Source organism: Eleutherodactylus coqui, chromosome 6 (assembly GCF_035609145.1).
Source record: "Eleutherodactylus coqui strain aEleCoq1 chromosome 6, aEleCoq1.hap1, whole genome shotgun sequence".
NCBI lineage: Eukaryota > Metazoa > Chordata > Amphibia > Anura > Eleutherodactylidae > Eleutherodactylus > Eleutherodactylus coqui.
Window position 1 is genome coordinate 105,928,145 of NC_089842.1, and position 22,332 is coordinate 105,950,476.

Here is a 22,332-nt window from a genome sequence, read left to right on the forward strand (position 1 = left end):
TATGTACACAGTGACTCCACCAGCAGAATAGTGAGTGCAGCTCTGGTGTATAATAAAGGATATAACGAAGGGTCAGTACAAGAGAAGTCATGCATGTATATTGAATAGTGAGTGCAAAGTAAATATTTACAAAGCTTCGCAACCTCAGGTAAGATAATTCTAAGGTTCACCAAGACCTCAGATCTGACATGAACTTATCATTACCCACTTATATAAGTGACAGGTGAAGATATCAAATTTTATACATCGCAAGATTGTAAGAAAAAGTCCCCAAGAATCAGCCAGACTTGGAAAAATATCCTGGTTTATTTCACATTGTATTTCTGGTGTGTGAAGTAGGTAGTAAAAAACTAACCTTTTTCATGCAAATTCCTGGTCAGATCTCTTGGATGGAGGTCTGCAGGGTGAACTAACTTCTTGGTAGAGGATGAGAAGGACTGTTATCAAGGGAGCAGGGAATGTGGTGGAGCCACTAATGCAAGCTCATGTTAGCTAAAGGGCCGTTTACACTGGATGATTATCACTGAAAATTCTTTCACACGAACCAAATTGAGCGATAATCGTCCTGTGTAAATGCAAAAAGTCCATCTGTCTAAACGCTCTGCACAAGCGCCAATGTCCTTAGGGGCGGAGTCAGCGCGCATGCAGCCGTTTACATGCCTATCATCCTGTCTAAATGTGAGGACCATGCATGCTCCTCTGGGTAATATGCAAATAAGGAAGATAGACGAATACCTCTGCAGCGCCACCTACTGGATGGCAGCATTCCTGGAAATCGATTGTCTGACCCATATACAGGTCTTTAGAACAATGATTGGGAATTGCAAACCAAGCCAGAATCCATACACAGACAGCTGTTTCGGGGTGTTTGCCCCTCCTCAGTGTGCAGCAGGATCCTGGCTTGGCTAGTGAGAGGCCTGTGACATGAGTCGGGAAGGGTAGTGTCACTCCTTAAGGAGTGCACTTAGAAGGTGTGTAAGGAGACACCTAAGAGCATGCATAGCGTTGTAAGTCTCCTTACTCACCTCCTAGTAATGCTTTCATCCAATAGATGGCGCTGCAGAGGTATTGTTCCATCTTCCTTAATTTCCTAAAGGTACCTTTATACGGGGTGACTGTCAGGCACATTAGCACCTGATAGCCATCCCAGCGACCATCACTCCTGTGCACTTACAGTAAACATACAGTCAAAGACTGAGTGACTTCCGTTTACACGAGCCGACAGTCGTTTGGGTATTAGATGAGCTAAAAACGAAGGGACTCTTACAAATAAGTGATTGGTCGCTCAGTGCCCTGTCGGCTGGTGCTTGTTCACAGTGTGACTACCGCCCCAATTAGCTGTGTCCAGCAATTATTTGGGGCGATAATCGCCCCATGTAAAAGGTACCTTAAAACCTATTTCCTAAACACAATCTATTGTTCTCTGTTATCAGCTATTTCAGTCAGGGGAGAAATTGACTACAGTGCTTGGAAGTCCACAAAAATATATGCCGCCCCCCCCCAATGATCTTTATATCACATGTCTCTAGCACAGAGATCCGCCAAAAATCTTTATATAAATCTGACCTCTCTCATATTATAACATCGCTGCTGACTTGAAAGTGGTTGCCCATGATTGGAAAAACATGGATTTTTTCCTTCAGAAACAGCACCACACTTGTACACTGGTTGTGTCTGGTATTGCAGTGCAGCTCCACTGAAGTGAATGAGGTCAGGTTGCAATACCACGTACAACCTGAGGGCAGGTGTGGTGCAGATTCTCGGAATAAAGGCAGGATAATATGCAGATACATCTATCATGTGGCGTTCCATGACATGAGGACTCCTCAACATAAAGCCTTCACCAGTGCTTCTCCAGTTGTTAAGATACTGCAACTTGCATCACGTCGGTGCAAGCCAGGAGCTTCACGACAAATGCACAAGGTACAGACCAAATGTTGACTGTATCAGGGCTAAAACCAGTTGACTCTTACCTAAAAGAGAATATGGCTCCAGTAAAACGATGCAATTTTATCTGCATATGCTCATTATTATAACATATATTATTTTTGACAACTTTTTTTTTTCTTTTTTAATAATATAGTTAAAAAAAAAAATTCAGCTTATAGGATTCGTGTTCAGATAATCCAGGGTAGAGTCCAGGCCTGGGATTTATGAGTTCTCAGTATCAAAGTCCCGCTCCTGGAATAGGCTAGCCGTCCGCATCGATCTTGTGAGCTGAAAGAATGGAGAATAGGAGGCCGATCATAAAATCACGCTAAGAGCTCATATCACAGGCGGCTGTGCGAGAGGACATTACCACGCTCCGTTAGCTTTCCATGCATGATTTGGCTTTATGTGGATGCGAAATGTAGAATGTTAGGAAATTCAGAACATGCTGTGGATAGGGTGGTAACATTGGTATCTTTCAATGTGTCCCTAAGGGTCAGGGGGGCATTAAACCTACATAGCTACACAGGCCGATTTGAGACTATTTCCTACTGCAAGCTGTTGCAGATGACAGACATGTTTTCTTATGCAGCCCATGCAAATCACAGGTTGAAAAACGTATACTTGTCTGCACATCTGAACAACCGGGACAGATAAGTCATGGGCACATGGAGCCTGAATGGGGAATAGTAAATATGGTACAATTTACATGTGCGCTGTATGGCACTTGGATATGTTACTTGGGTATAATATGCACCAATTGCCTGGTCTCTGTATGCTTCCACTTATCTAGTGCTTTCTGGGCACTGTGTGGCATTGTCTGGGTGCTCTATGGCACTACTTATCAGGGCATTGTTTGTTAAGTCTATCTGGGCGCTGTGTGGAATTGTCTGTTTATAGCACTATGTACCTGGGCCTTGTGTGCCATTGACTTTGAACCTTTGTCACTAGACTACTTCAAGAGAAGAGAGGGATAGCATCATCCTGTTAATACTTCCAGTTCACATAAAAAGTTGTGGCCTAAATATTCTGTAACTTAAATCTAAACTTACACTGCTTTGGTATCCTAAGAGGCTCGTTGTCTCCAGACATGACTTGGTGCATAACCCCTCTGAACTGGTAGAGGATCTTTAGGCTTTTATCTTCCCCTATACATGGGTCATAAAACCCAGGCAGTCCAGACTAGGAAGGAAGGAAGACAGAGAAGGTTATATGGCATATGTAGGGACAGGGGCAAATCTTCATTGTAAGCAAAACTTCTACATAGCGTGACCCCTATTCACAAGGAAGGTACATGGGTAGTAGATAGGAAGAATACCTTTGAAGCTTCTGTGAGGATCAATTTCGAGTCTTTGACCAAGCACTGCAGGGGCACTGTCACATCAATGACTTTAACTCTCTCGTTCTTCCGACTATTATCGGTGACAAATTTACCATACCAGGCATTCAATATTATCAAGCCTGAAACACAAGAATACATTTAAGTGGTGAAACGTAAAGAGGACCTGCCAGCTCTCCTGACATGTCTGCTTTAATACTTGCATCCTCCACAAAATAATTAATGAGAAACTCTTTAGAACTGTGCCTCTGTTACTGCTCCTGGAAATATGTGAATAAATTGCCCCGCTTGTCAATAGAGTGAGCGTTTACACACTCGAGGAGTGCTCCCAGTGTTGGGCTACATAGTGTAATTAGTACTGCATCAAACCAGCGCTGTGACAGCAGTTGCTCACTAATGACTATATAAACGACATTTCTCCTTCGCATATGTTACTACTAAAAGAAGTAAATAAGAAAAGACCAGATGACTCCCAGATACCTGAGAAAATGTTTTTTCCTCTTACCCATTCTAGATTCTTCTGCTTCTATGATCCTCCGTACAGACTCCTGCATTAAGCGCACCTACAATTTACAAGACACGTTAAAGAAGTATTCCCAGAGTTGACAGGTGGGTGATAGATGCCTGATCAGTGCAAGGCTTGTTGTTGGGACCCCACCAATCAGAAGAACAGGGATCTTGTGCACCCCCTTTTCTCCTCACTGCACCCCTACACAATGGGAGGGGTGGAGGGAGCATCAGCCAAGCATGCGCAATGCAGTTCCATACAACATTATGGGTCACCCAGAGTACAAGCACTTGGCAATTTCATAGAAATGAATAGAGCGGCCACTACTACATTCATATAGGGGTGTACGAGGAACCCCATTCTTGTGGTCGATGTCCCAGTAGTCAAAACCCCACTAATGAGATGCCTATCCTTATGTTATGGATCACAGATATGTTTTAATCTTGCCACAACCCTTTTAAAGAGCATTAAAAGGGGCTGTCTTCATGAAGACAACCCCACACCATATGCCCTATTAAGAAATGTAAACAGCACAGAAGGGGGTCCCACACTTGGCAACTCTCTCATTGAGATAGAACAGGCAGCTGCTCTATACTAGAAACTCCCATGCTGGCAGGCGAGAAATGCTCCTGTATTACATGGAATCTGAATGGTCACCATCTAGTCATACTACATTTCTTCTGCAGTGGCCGAGGGTTCTAGGAGTGAGACCTGGAGTCATCTGCCAATTGCCCTAATGGCCGCTTTTTGAAAGGGATAGTCTCTGATGATACAACCCCTTAAATTATAAATGGAAAATGTTAAGTTGATGTGTATCCAAATCATCATCCACATCTTAATTGGCCAGAATAGCACGGATATTGATGTGGATGCTGATTAGGATCTGCACAATGTCCTTTTTATGCCAGTGAACAGAAAAAAAGGTTGGTCACAAAGTCAGACTGCATACAGTTTACTGGCCACCACTTAAAAAATATAATATTGGAGCTCTGAGATCAGGTTCCCCTGTAGATAAGGTGGAGGTTCATAGCAAACAGGGCTCCTTGGCCGATGACAGCAGCAATAAACACATGTTCTCGGACAATACTCACTGCACCCTCTGCTTCTTGCTTCTTCTTTAAGATGTCAGATGCCGAGCTTTCCCTCTGCTTTTCCAAATCTCTATTAAAATTAAAAAAAGCAAACTTTAATGTAAAAAACAAACAAACCCTTAGATGGCTCAGATGATGTTGGGTGTGCCTGTGCAAGCCTTATACTTACAAATCCGCATAGAAAAAAAATAAAACCGAGATTCTGACTGGTTATTCGCGAAACACTAAATGGTTATCCAGTGCAGCCCAGACTTTTGAGGGATTGTCGGGAAAAAAAAAGAGTAATTTTGAAAAGGGCTCAGTATACTGTACAAACATAAAAGGTGGCACCTTACCCGATCCCCCACTGCTCCTATCCAGACAGAGCCCAGTACCCCACTGCTCTCTACTACTTGCTGCAACGACGATATCTTAACACAGAGACGTGACTGCTGCAGCCAATGATTGGCTCATGGTCATCTCTCCCTTTGTCTGGACGTTATGGCTGCAGTAGGCAAGAGAGTAGCGAGGTAACTGGGCACCATCAGAATGGTAGTCGCGGGGGATCAGGTCAGCCAAGTATGCCCTCTTTTACATTTTTACACAATACTGAGTAGTTTTAAAAATGATTTAACCACATAATTTTACATTTATAGTGAAGCTCCATTGTAGGGCCACTATAAAGTATATGTCTAACTTTATGCAGCATTACCCACTTTATGTACATAGCCCATGTACAAAGCTGTCACTTTGTATGTAGGTTGCATACATAAACATTACATTAATTATCTTGATCATAAGTTACCAATTGTATTATACTCCAGAGCTGTAGTCGCAATTCTGCTGTTTGTTGTCAACATTGTTGACTGTATTTAATGACAGACATACCCTTAATAGCTCAGCTGTGCTTATATAATGCCAACGAACAGCTAGATTACTATTTAGTGCCTGGTGTAAAGACAAGACTTCCCAGAATTCAAACCATCAGAACAAACTCTGTGCAGACACTAAACAAGAAAGGAGTATAAGTCAGCAAAATAGCGAGTGCAGCTCTGGAGTAGAATACAGGCTGCAAGTTTGGATCAGACTCCTAGAATGGTAGAGTTGGAAGGGACCTCCAGGGTCATTTGGTCTAACCCCCTGCTCAGTGCAGGATCACTAAATCATCCCAGAAAGATATTTGTCCAGCCTTTGTTTGAACACTTCCATTGAAGAAAAGCTCACCACCTCCCGTGGCAACCTGTTCCACTCATTGGTCACCCGCACTGTCAGAAAGTTTTTTCTAATATCTAATCTGTGTCTCCTCCCTTTCAGTTTCATTCCATTGCTTCTAGTCTTTCCTTGTGCAGATGAGAATAGGGCTGATCCCTCTGCACTGTGACAGCCCTTCAGATATTTGTAGACAGCTATTAAGTCTCCTCTCAGCCTTCTTTTTTGTAAGCTAAACATTCCCAGATCCTTATAGGCCTCCTTCCCACGAGCGTGACGGGCTCCGCAGCGTAATATTCCGCTGTGAAGCCCGTCACGGCGCCCCCCAGAGCCCCTATACTTACCTGCGGGAGATAGCGTGAAATCGCTTCCCCGCCCACCACCGCCGCGTCACCGCTCGTCACCGCTCGTCACCGCCCACCGCTCTCGCGTCACCAGCCGTGTCACGTGACGCGGCCGGACCGCGTCATTTGGCGTCATATGACGCTCGGCGGTGGGCGGGAAAGCGTTTTTTCACGCTATCTCCCGCTGGTTACAGCGGGAGATAGCGTGAATGGACGGCTTCCATTGACTGCAATGGAAGCCGTCAGTGCGTACAGCCCGTCCTCACCCGCAGAAAATAGAGCATGCTGCGGGTGAGGACGGGAGAAATCGCGGTGCGTAATTCCGCGGTGGAATTACGCATCGTGAGCATGGAGCTATTAGGTTCAATAGAACCTAATAGCTGCGTGCAACGCAGCGGATTTTCGCCGCGAATTACGCGGCGGAAATCCGTTCGTGGGAAGGAGGCCTAACCGTTCCTCATAGGACATGATTTGCAGACCGGTCACCATCTTGGTAACTCTTCTCTGAACTTGCTCCAGTTTGTCGATGTCTTTTTTCAAGTGGGGTGCCCAGAACGGGACATAGTTTTGCAAATGAGGTCTGACTAAGGAAGAGTAAAGGGGATAATGACCTCATATGGTCGGGACTCTATGCTTCTCTTAATACATCCCGGAATTGTGTTTGCCTTTTTTGCTGCTGCATCACATTGTTGACTCATGTTCAGTCTATGATCTATTAGTATACCCAAGTCTTTTTCACATGTGCTGCTGCTTAGACCAATTCATCCCATTCTGTATGTGCTTTCTTCATTTTCTTGCCCAGATGTAGGACTTTGCATTTCTCTCTGTTAAATACCATTCTGTTAGTCACCGCCAGTGTTCAAGCTTTTCTAGATCTTTTTGAATACTCTCCCTCTCTTCCCTAGTGTTGGCTATCCCTCCTAGCTCTGTGTTGTCGAAAATTTGATCAGTTTCCCATCAATTCCCTCCTCCAGATCCTTTATAAAAATGTTGAACAACACTGGGCCCAGGACAGAGCCTTGTGGTACCCCACTTGATACATTCTTCCACTTGGATGTGCAGCCATTTATGACCACTCTTTGAGTACGATCACTCAGCCAGTTCTGAATCCACCTAACAGTTGCCTTGTCAATCCCATATTTAGTCATCTTTTCAATAAGGATGGTATGAGATACTTCGTCAAATGCTTTACTAAAGTCAAGATATACTATATCCACCACATTTCCCTGATCAACCAATTCCAGAATATGTAATGTATGTACATGGTGATTCCACTAGCAGAACACTGAGTGCAGCTCTGGTGTATAATACAAGCTGTAATTCAGGATCAATACCAGATAAGCAGTGTAATGTATGTACATTGTGACTCCAACAACAGAATAGTGAGTGCATCTTTGGCATATAATCAGGCTGTAAAATGCATTTACAAAGTGACTCAACTTTTTCTGCATTATTGTTCCATAAATCAACTGTTAAAACATAGCTCAAAAGGTGGACAGATGCTTTAATTACAATAGTAGGGAATTACGTTCTCTTAAGAATCACTTCCTAATATGCTGCCCTATAGATGCCATCTATACTGGGAATGGTGTAATCACAAAGACTGTTGTGTTGATGACATTGCTGAGGTATGACAGTCACTCCAAATATTATTCTCCTTACAGCTGTCATGCAAGTGAGGAGGACCACTGGACCCCACACTAGTGACCAGTGGGGGCTCCCAGGAATCAAATATTTATCACCTATACTGTGGATAGGTGATAAGCCATTATTGAGGAAAAATCCCTTTAACACCAGTCATATTAGCTGGCACCCAGCTTGCCCAGAAGCAAAAGTAACTAAAAGGTAGTTGGACAAAAGACGAGTCAGGAATAGGCAATTTTATGTTTATAGGGAAAAAAGTTCTAACTGAAACATTCAACAAACTTATTTGGCTACTTTAGCTGTAAAACAAAAAAAAAAAAAGCTTTGTATTAATGCAAACCTGGTTTTTCATGCCCATAGAGGAGTTGTCTGGGTGAGTTATAGGATGAGCCATGGCAAGGTACTTACTTCTCTTTCTGTGCCTTGAGGTAAGGTTTGATGATAAGCCGATGCATCGCTACATAGATAATAAGGGGCCCCACAGTGGCGTAAAACACAGCACTCGGTAGAAGCTGATCTGTCAGGTGAATGGGGAAGAAATATGTCTGACTGGCTCTATTCAACCTGGAATAAAGAAGAGCAGGAACAGATTAATAGAAACCGTCTGCGGGGCTCTGAGCCACCAAACAAGCCGTAATTTATATTTTGCAACAAATGCTGAATCTCATCTGACCTCGAGAGCAAAACTTGACACATCTATTATCACCATCCCTGTAATAGGTGCGCAGCTAATAGGTAGCTGCTGGTCAGCCTGAATGCCGGGACCATCTATCTGAAGCAAATGGCCAGCCTATAAAATAAATTCATTAATAATACAAAATCCTCAATTCCTCAAAGGAATGCAGGTATTTCTTAAAAAGAGAGTAGCTGGGAATGTTTAGAGACACTTGAGATCTTAGCAGAGTCTTTGTAGCAATTTGTAGTTAAGTGTTTAATTTTGCAGGCTCTAGCTAGTTACAAAGCATGGTGATGTTTAAAACATGGTAGCAGGGTGCCCCCCTGTGGCAGAAGGTGGAATACATTGGAGATGATGACAATCTTGTTTACTGCTGTGGAAGCTGAACGCTGCATAATTGCATTTCTTTTTTCTGTGTAACTAGCAAACGGTAACATCAAAACAACAATTATAAGAGATAAGTACATTAAATATGTATAATACGAGCCAACGGAGATTTTCTTCATTTGTATAATCCTATAATCGTCACATTCTAATATCAGTACCTGGCAATTACACAGAGAAGAGCGTGGTACATAGGAGCAGCGTATCACTTCCTGCGCATCAGTCTATTACACATCACTGTTATATTGTCAATTACTGATTAAATGACATGCCGTGTTCAGTCAATATGTTCTGCAACAGCTGCATTGTGTATTATACCATTCTGTGCCGCAGTGGCTGCAGAACCTTTTAACGCACACCTCAGCTGCTGCAGAACATCCTAATGCACATATTAAGTGCTGCAGAACATCCTAGAACACACTGAAGCCACTGCAGAGCATTCTAACTTACCTTAGCTGCTGCAAAATCTCATAATACACACACCTCAGCTGCTGCAGAACCTCATGATACACACCTCACACTGCAGAAACTTAGAAAACATAGCTGCTGAAAAACATAACACACCTCAGCTGCTGTAGATCATCATAATATGTACGTGAGATGCTGCAGACCACCTTTATGAAGAGGTTCTGCAGCAGCAAGTGTGTTATAGGGAATCATTTCTTCCATACCGTAGCCAAAAGCTTCCATATGGCCATTGATGATATCTGTGACTTACATGATAGCAGAAAATAAACTTACTTGACTTTTAACGATACTCCCTGCGGCACGCCGACGCTCACTGTGGCTCCCAATACACTGTGTCTAGAGATCTTCCTCTCTGCACCATATTCCACCAGAGTCCCGAAGAAGCCAGCCCTGAAACACAGGAGACACAGTCACTGGTTCTATCGCCACCAGCGATAACATACCTTGTGTCGGCCATGACACAGCACATCATCAGTCTTTAGGGCAGCCCCTCCAGCTGACTACAACTCCCAGCATACCCTGACAGTGCCGACTGTAATTTCCTAACAGTGGGAGTGCTATGGGTTGCAGAGCAGGGCTCTAGAAGGGGCAGGCAAGTATTACTAATAGAGCCATCTGCTTCTGAAGAATGGAAAAAACAAACTTCATCAATTAACCGGTTTTGCCTTTTGGTATAAGCAATCCGCAGTAAATGCCCCTGCTCCCTTGGAACCTGTTAGGAGTCGGAGTAATCAATAAGTTGAGTCCCTGGAGTGGCAAGCTCTTGACTTCACTCCTCACGCCACTGACATTGAAGGGATTAAACAACACATGAATCAATTGGTGAAGAGAAAAATAATCACAATGTTATTAGCAGAGCACCACAGGGTTAATCCTAATTGGATTGCAATAGGCTCATAATTCACTGTCAGTGCATCGACCATTACATGGGGCCAGAACAGATACAGCAATGAAAAGAAGAAAGCCGCTATTCTCATTTTTACAGGCCTGATACTGGGTGATGAAATGAGTGCAATGATGGCAAGGGCTAATCTTCTGATGTTATGGTTATGAGGCTTCTAGGCACAGATGTAGCCTCACATCTCCATAGCTATGAGGCGGCTTAATATTAATTAGATGGAAAGTGTCAAAACTGCAAACATATCTTGCAGATACATATGAAGCCAATGGAGGAGGAATCCATAGATCCTACAGGTCCTCTTTAAGACCACATACACACGGTTGGTCGGTTTCCGCATGTGAAATTCCAGCCCTGGGAGCAGCGGCGTCCATGCGCATTGGCTCTCGGTTTGTTCGCCGGGCATACACAGTACAGTTTTTTTTTTAAATTATAAACTCCTGCATCCCCTGCGGAATCCACAGCCCGTCCGCAATGTCAATTGCAGACAGGCTGTGGGTCAGATGGCTTACATTGACTTCAATGGAAGCAGTCCGTGCAGACACCACAGGAAAATGGAGCATGCTGCACTTTTTCCTCCGTGAGTGGGAATAATAATTGGTTTCCGCTCGCTTGCGTGAAAAGATCACTTTTCTATAACATGCTATGAAGGGTATTTGCTGCGGAACCCAGAGGTGGACTCCTGCTCCAGATTCCACAGCAAAAATCTGCCCGTGTGCATGCACCCTAAAGAAGTAATCTCATAGCAGACAAGAAATGCTGAAAATATCAGTTATTCTATTCTAGTAAGCCAGTGTTTCCCAAACTCCAATCCTTATGAACCCCCCACCCCCTGCCCACAACAGGTCATGCTTTCAGGATTTCCTCAGTATTGCACAAGTGATGTAATTATTGTCAGTGCCTCAGACATTGCCACAGATGTTCTTACTATAGGATATCCTGAAAACATGACCGGTTGGTGAAGAGGGGGGGGGGGGGGAGGGGGTTGTGAGGACTGGCGTTTTGGGAACCACTGCACAAGGGCTGCATCCAGTAGCAGTCTGAGTGGAGAGATGGCAAGCAGGCAAACTTGTGTGGCTGTTTACTCAAATCTCAAGTCACACAGACTATCTTCACATTTGGCCTGCCACTGGCCATATCATGTGTACGGAAGGGTATAAAGGAACCCCAGTGCTCTTGATACACAGGGGTCCCAGAGACAGGAATGCCAAGTGCATAGGATGCCTCCGATTCCTAGTCCGTATTATAGGACTAGCATACCATACCAAAAGGTTCTATACAACCACCAAAGTTTGACATGTCATAATCAACAGAGGTCAATGAAAAATGTGCACCGTTATGCTGCATTTTCACTGACATTTATGGTGAACCACATGAGACAACATGAGACATGCCACATGTGTGCTCCAGGCACTGAATGCCCATATTAAGCACATCTTGCTACTTACTTGATGGACCCCTTTAGTCTTGTCTGTTCTTCGTCTTGAAATTTGTGCTGATAGCTGACCATCATAAAGGAATGAGGGATTCCAAGCTGAAACCAAGTGACACAACAGCACACGGCTGCCATATTAGAGAGATTGTCCTATTTATATAAATGAAGCTTCAGCACTGTGAAGGCCGGTCTCACACGACTGGATTTGAAGTGCGGAATCTGCAATTGTCATCTGCGTGCACGATCCGCGGTAATCCGCACATATTAAAAGAATAGAACAATTGTATATCCGCTCAAATTAACGGATAGCGGTTTTGATTTCCAGGAGTAAATTTAAAATCGCAGCATGTTCTATTTTTGCGCTGTGTCCGCACAAACGGCTTCCATCGGGGTAAATGGAAGCCGTCCGTCCCGCGGCTCAGACGCAATTGACATTGTGGATAGGTCACGGGTACCGACGTAATCGCCTAGCGACAGTGCAAGAAAAACAGATTGAAAATAAAATCTTTGTACTGTGCATGACCAACGGCGAGCCGCCGTGGTCATCTGCAATACAGAAAAGACCAGGTACGTTGGGTCGCCGGCCAGGAACAGAGCTGGATTTCGCTGCGGGCTCCCACATGCGGAATCCGACCCGTCCATGTGAGAGCGGCCTTAAGAAAGGTTCTACAACTTTCTAATATACTTCGTTTCAATTCTTAACCATTTTCAAAATATCTGCAGTCAGTAATACATAATGAGTACACTGTTTACTCATTATGTACTCTATGACAATGGAATCCTGCCGGCAAGATAACACTCGCATCAACACACACCCAGCTGAGCAAACAACTTGTGGGGGAAACACAGATAATTGCTTTTAATCATCTGCATGTCTAATTTTATTCAAAAGTGTATTGAGTTCGCTCAGTTGTGCGGTTGTTTTAGTGATAATTGTTGCGTGTAAAAGGGCCTTTAGTCTAGGTGCTATATAGGTTATCCACTTTGTAATTGCAGCCATCATCATTGAGATAGGTCGCAAGTACCAAAATCAGCACCCTATTCAGCAGTGTGCAGGTTTTTGCCTGTCATGCAGATACCACAGCTGTGGCTGGTCATACATATGCACTACTACTCCTTTCATTTCAATGGGAGTACCAGAGTTAGAGGCTGGGTTAAAGATGTCGTGAGACAACCCCTTTAAAGTTAGAATGACCCTGGTTTTCGAGATGCAGCAAAGAGAACAAAGGACTGGTATTAGGGTGGGAAACATCTGGATATTTGAGGACTGAGGATCCTGAAAAGCAGTAAAGGCCCATTTACATGCAAGTACCACTCAAAATTCGTTCAAATGAATGAATTTCTGCGATAATCGTTACATGCAAATACGAAGCCATCGTGCATTCTTCGTTCATTTATCATTAATCGCTGAGTTTCAGTCTGCATAAAAATGGTCTAAGTTTGTTTGCTTTTCATTTCGTTTAAATGTCATTCATACAGTCTTTGAAAGACTGAACAACTTGAGGGGAGGGGGGATTGTTTTCCATGAATAAACACAATGACTACTTGTTTACTCGTCACAATGGCTTATCTTCACACTAATTAAAATTCTCCTGGCCTGAAATTCCTGGCATAAACACACACCCACCTGAGCAAACAACACATACAGCTTACTTTAGCTAATGAGGGAAATGGAGAGGATTTCTAAGGATTATCTGTACATTTAAAAGCTCAGCATTTCTATGCAAAAAAGTTAATTTGTTCAGTCTTTTATCCGTTCAAACGATAATAGTTGTGTGTAAATTTAGTCAGTGTGTTTCCCAAAGAGGAATATGGCATTCCACTCCGACAGCACATTAGAAAAAGATAGGACTCTGACACAACCTGCTGCTTCCATGAATAATAAAGTCAACGGTATATAAGAAGTTATGCTTTTATTTGAGAGCCAGCAAATGTAACGCGTTCCGACCTCTTTAAATCCAGCATGCCACTGCACCATCCATATCTGGTTTCCTTTTTTGGAACGTTTGACCAGTGTTCCTTTCTTTTTTTCTTATACACATACAATATATGGCCTGGTCCGAGGATCAATGGTCTACAAAAAGTCCCCTTTAAAGGGTTCCTTCAAGATTAAAAGACCATGGCTGCTTTCTTCCATCAAGGGCATCACATTTGTCCATGGGTTGCGTTTTGTATTGCAGTTCATCTTCACTGAAAGCAAAGGTGCTGAGATGCAATACAAACACCCAACATGTTCACAGGTGTGGCGCTAATGATTTTGTAATCATTACAGATGAATGCCATTTATTGCTCTCTGATGTCAGCCATTTCAAACTGAGACGAAATTAATAATATTATTTGGTGTTCTTTAATAGTATGACTGACAAGTAACGTAGTATTTAAAAAAAAAATCCCCATGCCCTTTAAAGGCAGAGTAAACATATGACAGAATTGTTCCACTGCCGATCTTGATACCGATCCACAGCGATTCACTCCTATACACTGAATTGGTGAAATCCGCAGCATTACTGCAACATAACGAGCGTGCTGCATATTTGAACATTAGCAGTACGTTTGTTTTTTTTTTTTGCGCACATATTTTCCACTACATACGGATTTCTGAAAACCCCATCGACATGTATTATACTGTAATATGCTGTGAACCCGCCGCCGCAAAAGTGCAGCATCTGAACTTACTCTTTATGTTTGTTTTCAACCGATACAAAATATCTCCAAAAACCTGACCTAGGCAACAATGTTCGCAAACCAATCTTTCTCGTAAGGTTCCCCTATCTGGAGCGCAGTTTGCTAATTGCTTTGTTATCTACAGCCCAGCGTGTTTTATTATATAGATCGAGAGGTTTAAAAGAGGGGAAAAAAAAGCTAATAAAACCTTCCTTCAGCTATAAAGTCCCTACACATCTTTTCTTCCTCCTTTTTTAATTGAAATTTTAACCATATGAGCAAGCCAGCTGGGAATGAGATTAAGTATCACTTTAGTCAGATGCCAGGGAGTGCGATATTTAAAGATGTGTTTATAAAAAGGAAGGCGAGCTGTTAAATTGCATTGTTTACAGTGACCCATGGTTAATGCGAAACGCATCGGCTCGCCGTCATGGGCTGGCAAGTGTGTGAGCTAGGACAGTGCTGCTAACTGCATTTAGACAACAGTTTTCCCGCTGCCGCCTGTAGCTAGGATACTCTTAGCACGCAGCACCCGCTTTTGCATTAGTATTTTTAATGTAGCGCACTTTTATATTTATGGGTCTTACAAAAAGCTATGCATCAGCCAAAAGAGCCCAAAAAGGATCATAAAACGTACATTTATTAAAGAGTGTAATTGAATGGCATAAAACATTCATATAATGGTTATAGCGATTTGGGTTTTAATTATACCCGGTCTCTCCAATTCAACTTAAGTGGAGTGGAACCGGCTCTGTAAGACGACATTCCGTGCAGAATGAAAGTCTCTGGCGTTTCCTGTGTGCGGCACATATCTGGAGAGCCGGCACTGATGATTAGAGTGTACGCTGCTCATACGCAATCTATTACTGGCTACTATGTGTACATTATATATGGGATTCTGCAGTCTCCCAGTCCCGACAGGCTGGAAACGATCACTTACTGTATAATTCAGGCTGCATTGTGTGATAAATTATTTTCTGGAGGCGCACTTGCTATCCTAACACAGGAAATTTATTTACGTACTTACAAAGCTGTACAGAAGCAGACAATTCCTATGATTTAATGAAAGCATTTATTTATATGAAATGAGTACTTCAAAAATAAGTCCTGTGCCACATAAAAGGCTGCGCTGTGAAGTTCAATGCAACAGGGATGTCTGCTCAAGGAAGGTGCAGAAAGTCCAGTGCCAGTCAACTGTGGGGACAGAGCTTTATGGGGTCGAGCCTTAACCCCTTCAGTGGCAGGTTTATTATTATCAGGTCATGCCTCACAGGGCAGGTTTTGTTAAATGAGTCAACAATGCAGTTTAATCTCGCAAGTATTTGAAAGTATTGTACTACTTTGACAGTTGGTATTATGGCAGGGAAATCTCTGGGGCTTGCTGCCCTGAAAATGCAGTAAAAACCCGGAAGATTTCAGATGACAGCTCAGTGCACTGCACATTTCAGCACTAGAGCTGTCCACGGAAATCATCCGGGGTTTAACTGCATGGTCAGTGCAGCAAGCCCAGAGATTTTCCGGGCGTGCCACTAAAGGGGTTAAAGTGGGCTTGTCCTGAGCACAGGCAATCTCCAGTCAGCTGGGGGAAAGCGAGCAGGCTCCAGTCAGCTGGGGGAAAGCGAGCAGGCTCCAGTCAGCTGGGGGAAAGCGAGCAGGCTCCAGTCAGCTGGGGGAAAGCGAGCAGGCTCCAGTCAGCTGGGGGAAAGCGAGCAGGCACCAGTCAGCTGGGGGAAAGCGAGCAGGCACCAGTCAGCTGGGGGAAAGCGAGCAGGCACCAGTCAGCTGGGGGAAAGCGAGCAGGCACCAGTCAGCTGGGGGAAAGCGAGCAGGCACCAGTCAGCTGGGGGAAAGCGAGCAGGCACCAGTCAGCTGGGGGAAAGCGAGCAGGCACCAGTCAGCTGGGGGAAAGCGAGCAGGCACCAGTCAGCTGGGGGAAAGCGAGCAGGCACCAGTCAGCTGGGGGAAAGCGAGCAGGCACCAGTCAGCTGGGGGAAAGCGAGCAGGCACCAGTCAGCTGGGGGAAAGCGAGCAGGCACCAGTCAGCTGGGGGAAAGCGAGCAGGCACCAGTCAGCTGGGGGAAAGCGAGCAGGCACCAGTCAGCTGGGGGAAAGCGAGCAGGCACCAGTCAGCTGGGGGAAAGCGAGCAGGCACCAGTCAGCTCTGTGAAGCATGCCAGTTTTTATGGGGTACACGGTTGGTCACATCATATGCACTTTCTATACATTATCCTCACCTGGAAGGCCATAGTGAAATGGCTGGTCTTTGTGTCCCGGACAATACTAGTGTTCATTGCAGATTGGATGCCCCAGCGCCACTGGATGTAACCCATGGTGTTTTTGTCTAGATGTCGCGCTAACATAGTTGTGAGGCCAGGTCTGACTCCCCGAGAGGAAAACTGCAAAACGCAACTAGTAGTGAAGAAACTGCAAGAGAAGAAAAGCTGCAAGTAAATAATGTACCAGGCATACATTTGCTTTATTTTATGCTGTACACAATCAGTGTAGGGGAAGTGTCTACATAGTAACGTCTACAAGCTAAACCTACACAATGACTGTTGTCATTTGTCAAACAGACAGCAAAATGGCCGCCTTATCATCACGTCAACTTATTGCACCAGGTCATTTGAACACGTTTTCCATGGTTCAGTTTCTGTGTGAACCTACATCAAAGGGTTGCTGATCCAGGGATTATTTCGATTGTCAGATTGGATTCGGGAAGGAATTTTTTTCCTCTAAAATAAGGAAAATTGTATTCTACCTCATTGTTTTTTTTTGTCTTCCTCTGGATCAACGTTGGGGGGTAATAGGAGTAACCGGATGGCCATAGGTCTTTTTTTCAGCCTTACATACTATGTTACTACATTCATGCCTCAGATGACAATCCTGCTTGTTGTCACATGGCATCTGTCATCATGAATTGATGAACCCTTCCTGTTAGGTGTCAACATTTCAGGCTGGTGGAGGTGGAGAGACAGTGTGGGGATATTTCCTTGCCATATCCTGGGTTCTTAGATATTTGTGGATGGACGCCAGGAAGAACTGAAGGCCAAAGGAAATCCAATATGCTATTAGTTAAGATCTCAGAACACAATGGATTCCGCTGCACTGCATTGTGGGTGTCACCGTACAGGTAAGTCTGATGCAACTGCAACTCCACCAATGCAAAGCCACATATGTTCTGTACAGACACTGAACCAGAAATGGGTGCTATGAGATTGGAGGTCGCACAGCTAATAGGAACCAGCAGCATTTTGAATGCAGTACCATATAAGTTTAGCACTCATTATAAGCAGACAGACATAATGAATTAAATGCTAAGTGCAGTGTGTCTCTAAGGCTCGATGATGTCACTAGCTATAGGTCCAGGTGATGACATACGGTAACTGTTCTATACAGGCACGGCCTAATTTTTTGCAGTTTTTTTTATAGCTAATAATTTCCTCTTGCTAAGCAAATAACCCTCATTTAATCAACAGGCAGCAGAGGAGGTAATCAAACACAGGTTTTATATACACCGTCATTTTGGGAAAATTTCAATAATTGCTACTTTCCTGGAGAGCTAGCACAACAAATAATGGAAGTACTTGTGTACCGGAGCAGCTACTGTCACACTCATCATCTGCACGTGCCATGGGGAAGGACACATTGCCTTTCACAGCCAGAACAATATACACCGGCAATTGAGATCTTAAAGGAGAACTACGCCTAACGTCAGCAGCTTCTAACAGTCCAGTAGTGTTATAAAGGGAGCTGCTGACCTCAATCACAACATGTACATAAATGTATCTGGAGGTCCTCAGAACTGGAGATATATGTGAGGTAAAGCAGCCATCATTACAGCAGAGCTTTTTCTGGATTTCCTGTTAATCAGCCTTTCTGCCAACCATATTAGCTGGCATCCAGCTATTCAGGAAACAGAGAAAATTAAGAAACAAATGAAAATAATTAATAGCATTAAGGAGCTATTCTGATCTGATGACGTAAGTGATGGTACATCACTAGGACATGCCGTCACTTTATGATCACTGGAGGTCTGACTTGGGACCCCCGCCAATCCTGAGAATGAAGGGACTGAAATATAAATTCCGTTCTTCCCCACTCAGCAGCACTCCTGACCAACTGGCTGTGCAGGGAACTGCAACTGCATGAAGGTGTGCTGCAGTTCCGCTTCATAGCAGGGAGTTGACTGAAATGATGGCGTATCCCTATAAAGGTTTTGTCTCAACATAGATATTACCAATTACTAGCCAGTGGACTGAGTCCCGTGGCCCTCCTAATTGCTAGAATGAAGTACTAGCAGTGCAAGTAAAGCTCTGTTCTACTGCGTCTTCTGTCAGTTCAGCTCCTTTTCAGCCATTCACTATAATCGACTGAAGAAGAGCAGAGCTGTCCAAAGGCAAAGTGGTCAGACACATTCTTAGTGAACAGCAGGGGTCACAATAATCAGGCTCCAGCACTCAGACATTGCTGGGATGTCCCCAGGATACGCTACCAGCGTACATTGCTGAAGCAATCTCTCATGAGTTGTTTCACACACAGTGCTAGGAAAAAATGGAAATCACTACAAACTGTGGGGGGTTTCCTGGCATTTTTTTCTCACTTGTCGGTATTTTGGGGCTCAGTGTCTTTTATGTTTACAATCAGTCTGTCATTTTTGCACAGATTTGTTTAGGCCTCATGTTCACGGGGAAAATCAGGCCCGCTACGGATTCTCCATGGAGAATCCGTAGCGGGTCCCTCCTGCCCCGCGGACATGAGGGCTGAAAATAAGAATAAACTTACCCGCAGCGGACCGGGGAGGTCTTCTCTTCTTCTCGGCCGGATCTTCATTCTTAGGCCGGCGGATGTACTCGGCACGCCGGCAGCGTGCATGCGCCAGGCACATCCGCCGGGCCAAAGAAAGAAGATCCAGCCGCGAAGAAGAGAAGACCTGCCCGGTCCGCTGCGGGTAAGTTATTCTTATTTTAGGTCTCCCGTGGATCCGGACGGCTTCCATAGGCTTCAATAGAAGCCTGTGGGGGACGTCCCCGCGGGAGACCCGCACGAAAATGGAGCATATCACGTTTTTTTTCACGCTCCATTTTTAAAAAAAATTCCCTTTTATTGACCATACGCGGGTATTTATCTACCCGCGGGTGGTCAATGCATCCCTATGGGATGCGGATCCACATGCGGGTGATCAGCTGCGGATTTAAAATCCTATTTTGCCCGTGGACATTATGGAACAAAAAGAACAAATGGAGAATTAATAAAAACAAACACCACCTGACACAAAATACCTTTACAAAGAACAGAGCTGCCAGTAACAAAAAAGCCCCGAAATAACAGTTTTTTTCTTTTACTTGTGGATTATTTATGGTCAAAAACACACCACCAAACAGATATGCATGAAGGAAATGGTCAGGGGGCTGCCCAACGTCTTAGCTGTTTCGTGCTAAAACAGATGACTCCGTATGCGTCCTATTGAAGTGTATGGAACTCAGCCTGACCACTGCACAATGTACAGAGCCGTCTGCATTCAGCAGCAAAACAGCTAGAAGTTGGACAACTCCTCTAAGAAGTTGCCCAAGTGATTGAATTTTTAATTAAATATATTGCACTTGTGTAAAAACAATGCAGCAGCTACTACTCGCCTCTCCTGACACCCTACTGTGCCATGTCCAGTGGTGCAGCTCCAGGTCTCCTCTCTGGCATATTGTTTACAGGCTGCAGCAGCTTGTGTATGGGGAATGTCACAGGCTGCTGCAGCCAATGACAATGACCAGTGGTCATTCGACGTGAAGCCAGGAGTGGCAAATATCAGCTGGCTTACTATTTTTACACTTGGAGGACGTGTTTAATTCAAAATTCAAAAGCTCAGACAACCCTTTTTAAAGGGTTATCCAACCCAAATTATCACCTAACCACAAGATACTCATTAGAATATCGCACCTCAAGTTCCTCTGAGCTGTGGTGCAGGCATGCCCAGCGCTTCATTCACTGCCTATGGAGATAGCTGATCGATGTACTCAGTTATCTTCAACAGTCCCATAGAAATGACTGCAGGAGCGCTCACACATATACACCGCCGCCCTATTCACTAAGGAGGACTCAGGACCATTGGCATGATACCTGGGGGTTGCGAACAGTTGGACCTCAAGTGATCCGACATTTATCACTTATCTTATTGATAGTGATTTTGGTGGGCTAACCCCCTATACAGAATATAATAACTCAAGGAGGTTCTCCAGTCCGATATTTTGGTGGTTGGAGTGGTCAATAATGTAAAACAACCCCAAACGAAAAGGGTGGACGCAAAGCACCTGCCATCTAAAAAGGATCTGGGGATGTTAAGGCCATTCCTATTGGCCAGTCAACATACAGAAGTTCACTCTCTTATACAGTGCTTGCCAGCAAATCCATAATTGATAGGGGAGGGGGGGGGGGGGGTCATACAGTTGGTGCTTTTTCACCCATGACCAGTGCGGTCCCACAGCATCAGATAGACACCATTCTTCTCCTGCTATATCATGGCAAAAAACAAACTCCACTCTGCTACATCCATACAGAACTATGCAGCTGTTCTATGAGAAATTCCAATACAAACAGAGACTTTCAGTTCTTCCAGCAGATACGATGCCCTCCACTGGCAGCAGGGAGGTACTGTATGTCAACTGACAAAGATCTTTATGACAGTGGCGTCCTACATAGCCAGCTGCAGAAGTAGATACAACACGAATAATGCTGATGTTAAACAAACAGTGACCTATATAACAAAGTCTCACATTGACACTGTTTATGGGGGTCATATCCTTATTCTGGATGGGAAATAAATTACCTCTCGCAGAAACGCAAACTGCCTTAAAAATTAATCTAGTGCGACTCATTTCAGCTGTGAAGGTGTGACCTTACTTTCCTGCCCAAAGGACCCTAATTATCTATTTTAAAGCTGCTGTTTAGTACGGCTGACAAAGAGAATGTGTTTTGCTTCTGAGCGGGGGAGGGGGAGGCAGATCAGTGTTATGAATTAAAGACAATAAAGATTCCACCGTCAAGCGATAAATTCTGCAGGGGAAGCTTTAAATTTATTATATGGAGGACTAGTTGCTGTAAACAAGCAGGAAGCTGGCCGTAAATGGGACAATTTGCCTTCGATCGCCCTCGCTGGTTGGATTGTTAATGATTATCGTCAGTGCCATGGCCAGTTTAAAAGGGTTTTTCTAGTTTATGTACATGAAGTTTAATTGTTGCACAGTGAAACATTCTACAGCTTTCTAATACTTTGTGTTTCAGTTCTTCACTATTTTCAAGATCTGTCTTGTTGTCAGTGAATGGAAATCATCTTTTCAAACCAGATGCTGAAAACCTATGCGGACCCAATACTGCTCACAGCTGATACAATTGTATTCAGTCTAGACAATCCGCTGTGACGTAAGCACTTCACCAGCACAAATCTGTCTCCTGTCTTGGTATCCAGCAGATATAATGTATCAGACTGGAGTCTGGACTGTTTAAACTCAGAGGATTATCTAGATTGGATACAACTGTAACAAACTCTCAGGTGTGACTAATATCAAAATGGGTATTACCACCATGAAAAGTGATGGCACATTGCTAGGATATGCCATTACTCTATGACTGGTGGCCGTCCAACCTCTGGTACCCCCACTTTTCATGAAAATGAAGGGGCCGCAGAGCTGGTTTAGCTCTATACCCCCTTCACCAATTTTCACCCTTGAAGTAAATAGGGCAAGCTGCAGTCTCCCGGTACAGTGCGTGGCGAAG

At 44.1% G+C, this 22,332-nt stretch overlaps 1 protein-coding gene across 1 annotated transcript in view; it reads right to left on the reverse strand.

Moving 5' to 3' along the window:
• Positions 1-287: 287 nt before the first annotated feature.
• Positions 288-22,332, reverse strand: part of DNAJC11 (DnaJ heat shock protein family (Hsp40) member C11) — a 120,908-nt gene continuing 98,863 nt past the window's right edge. The window contains exons 8-16 of the mRNA XM_066607350.1: positions 16,803-16,992; positions 11,918-12,003; positions 9,845-9,961; positions 8,452-8,607; positions 4,868-4,937; positions 3,774-3,831; positions 3,248-3,390; positions 2,982-3,111; positions 288-2,217 (exon numbers count right to left, since the gene is read on the reverse strand). Coding sequence (XP_066463447.1) covers positions 2,192-2,217; positions 2,982-3,111; positions 3,248-3,390; positions 3,774-3,831; positions 4,868-4,937; positions 8,452-8,607; positions 9,845-9,961; positions 11,918-12,003; positions 16,803-16,992 — 976 coding nt within the window. The 3' untranslated portion in view covers positions 288-2,191. The remainder of the gene's footprint in view (positions 2,218-2,981; positions 3,112-3,247; positions 3,391-3,773; positions 3,832-4,867; positions 4,938-8,451; positions 8,608-9,844; positions 9,962-11,917; positions 12,004-16,802; positions 16,993-22,332) is intronic.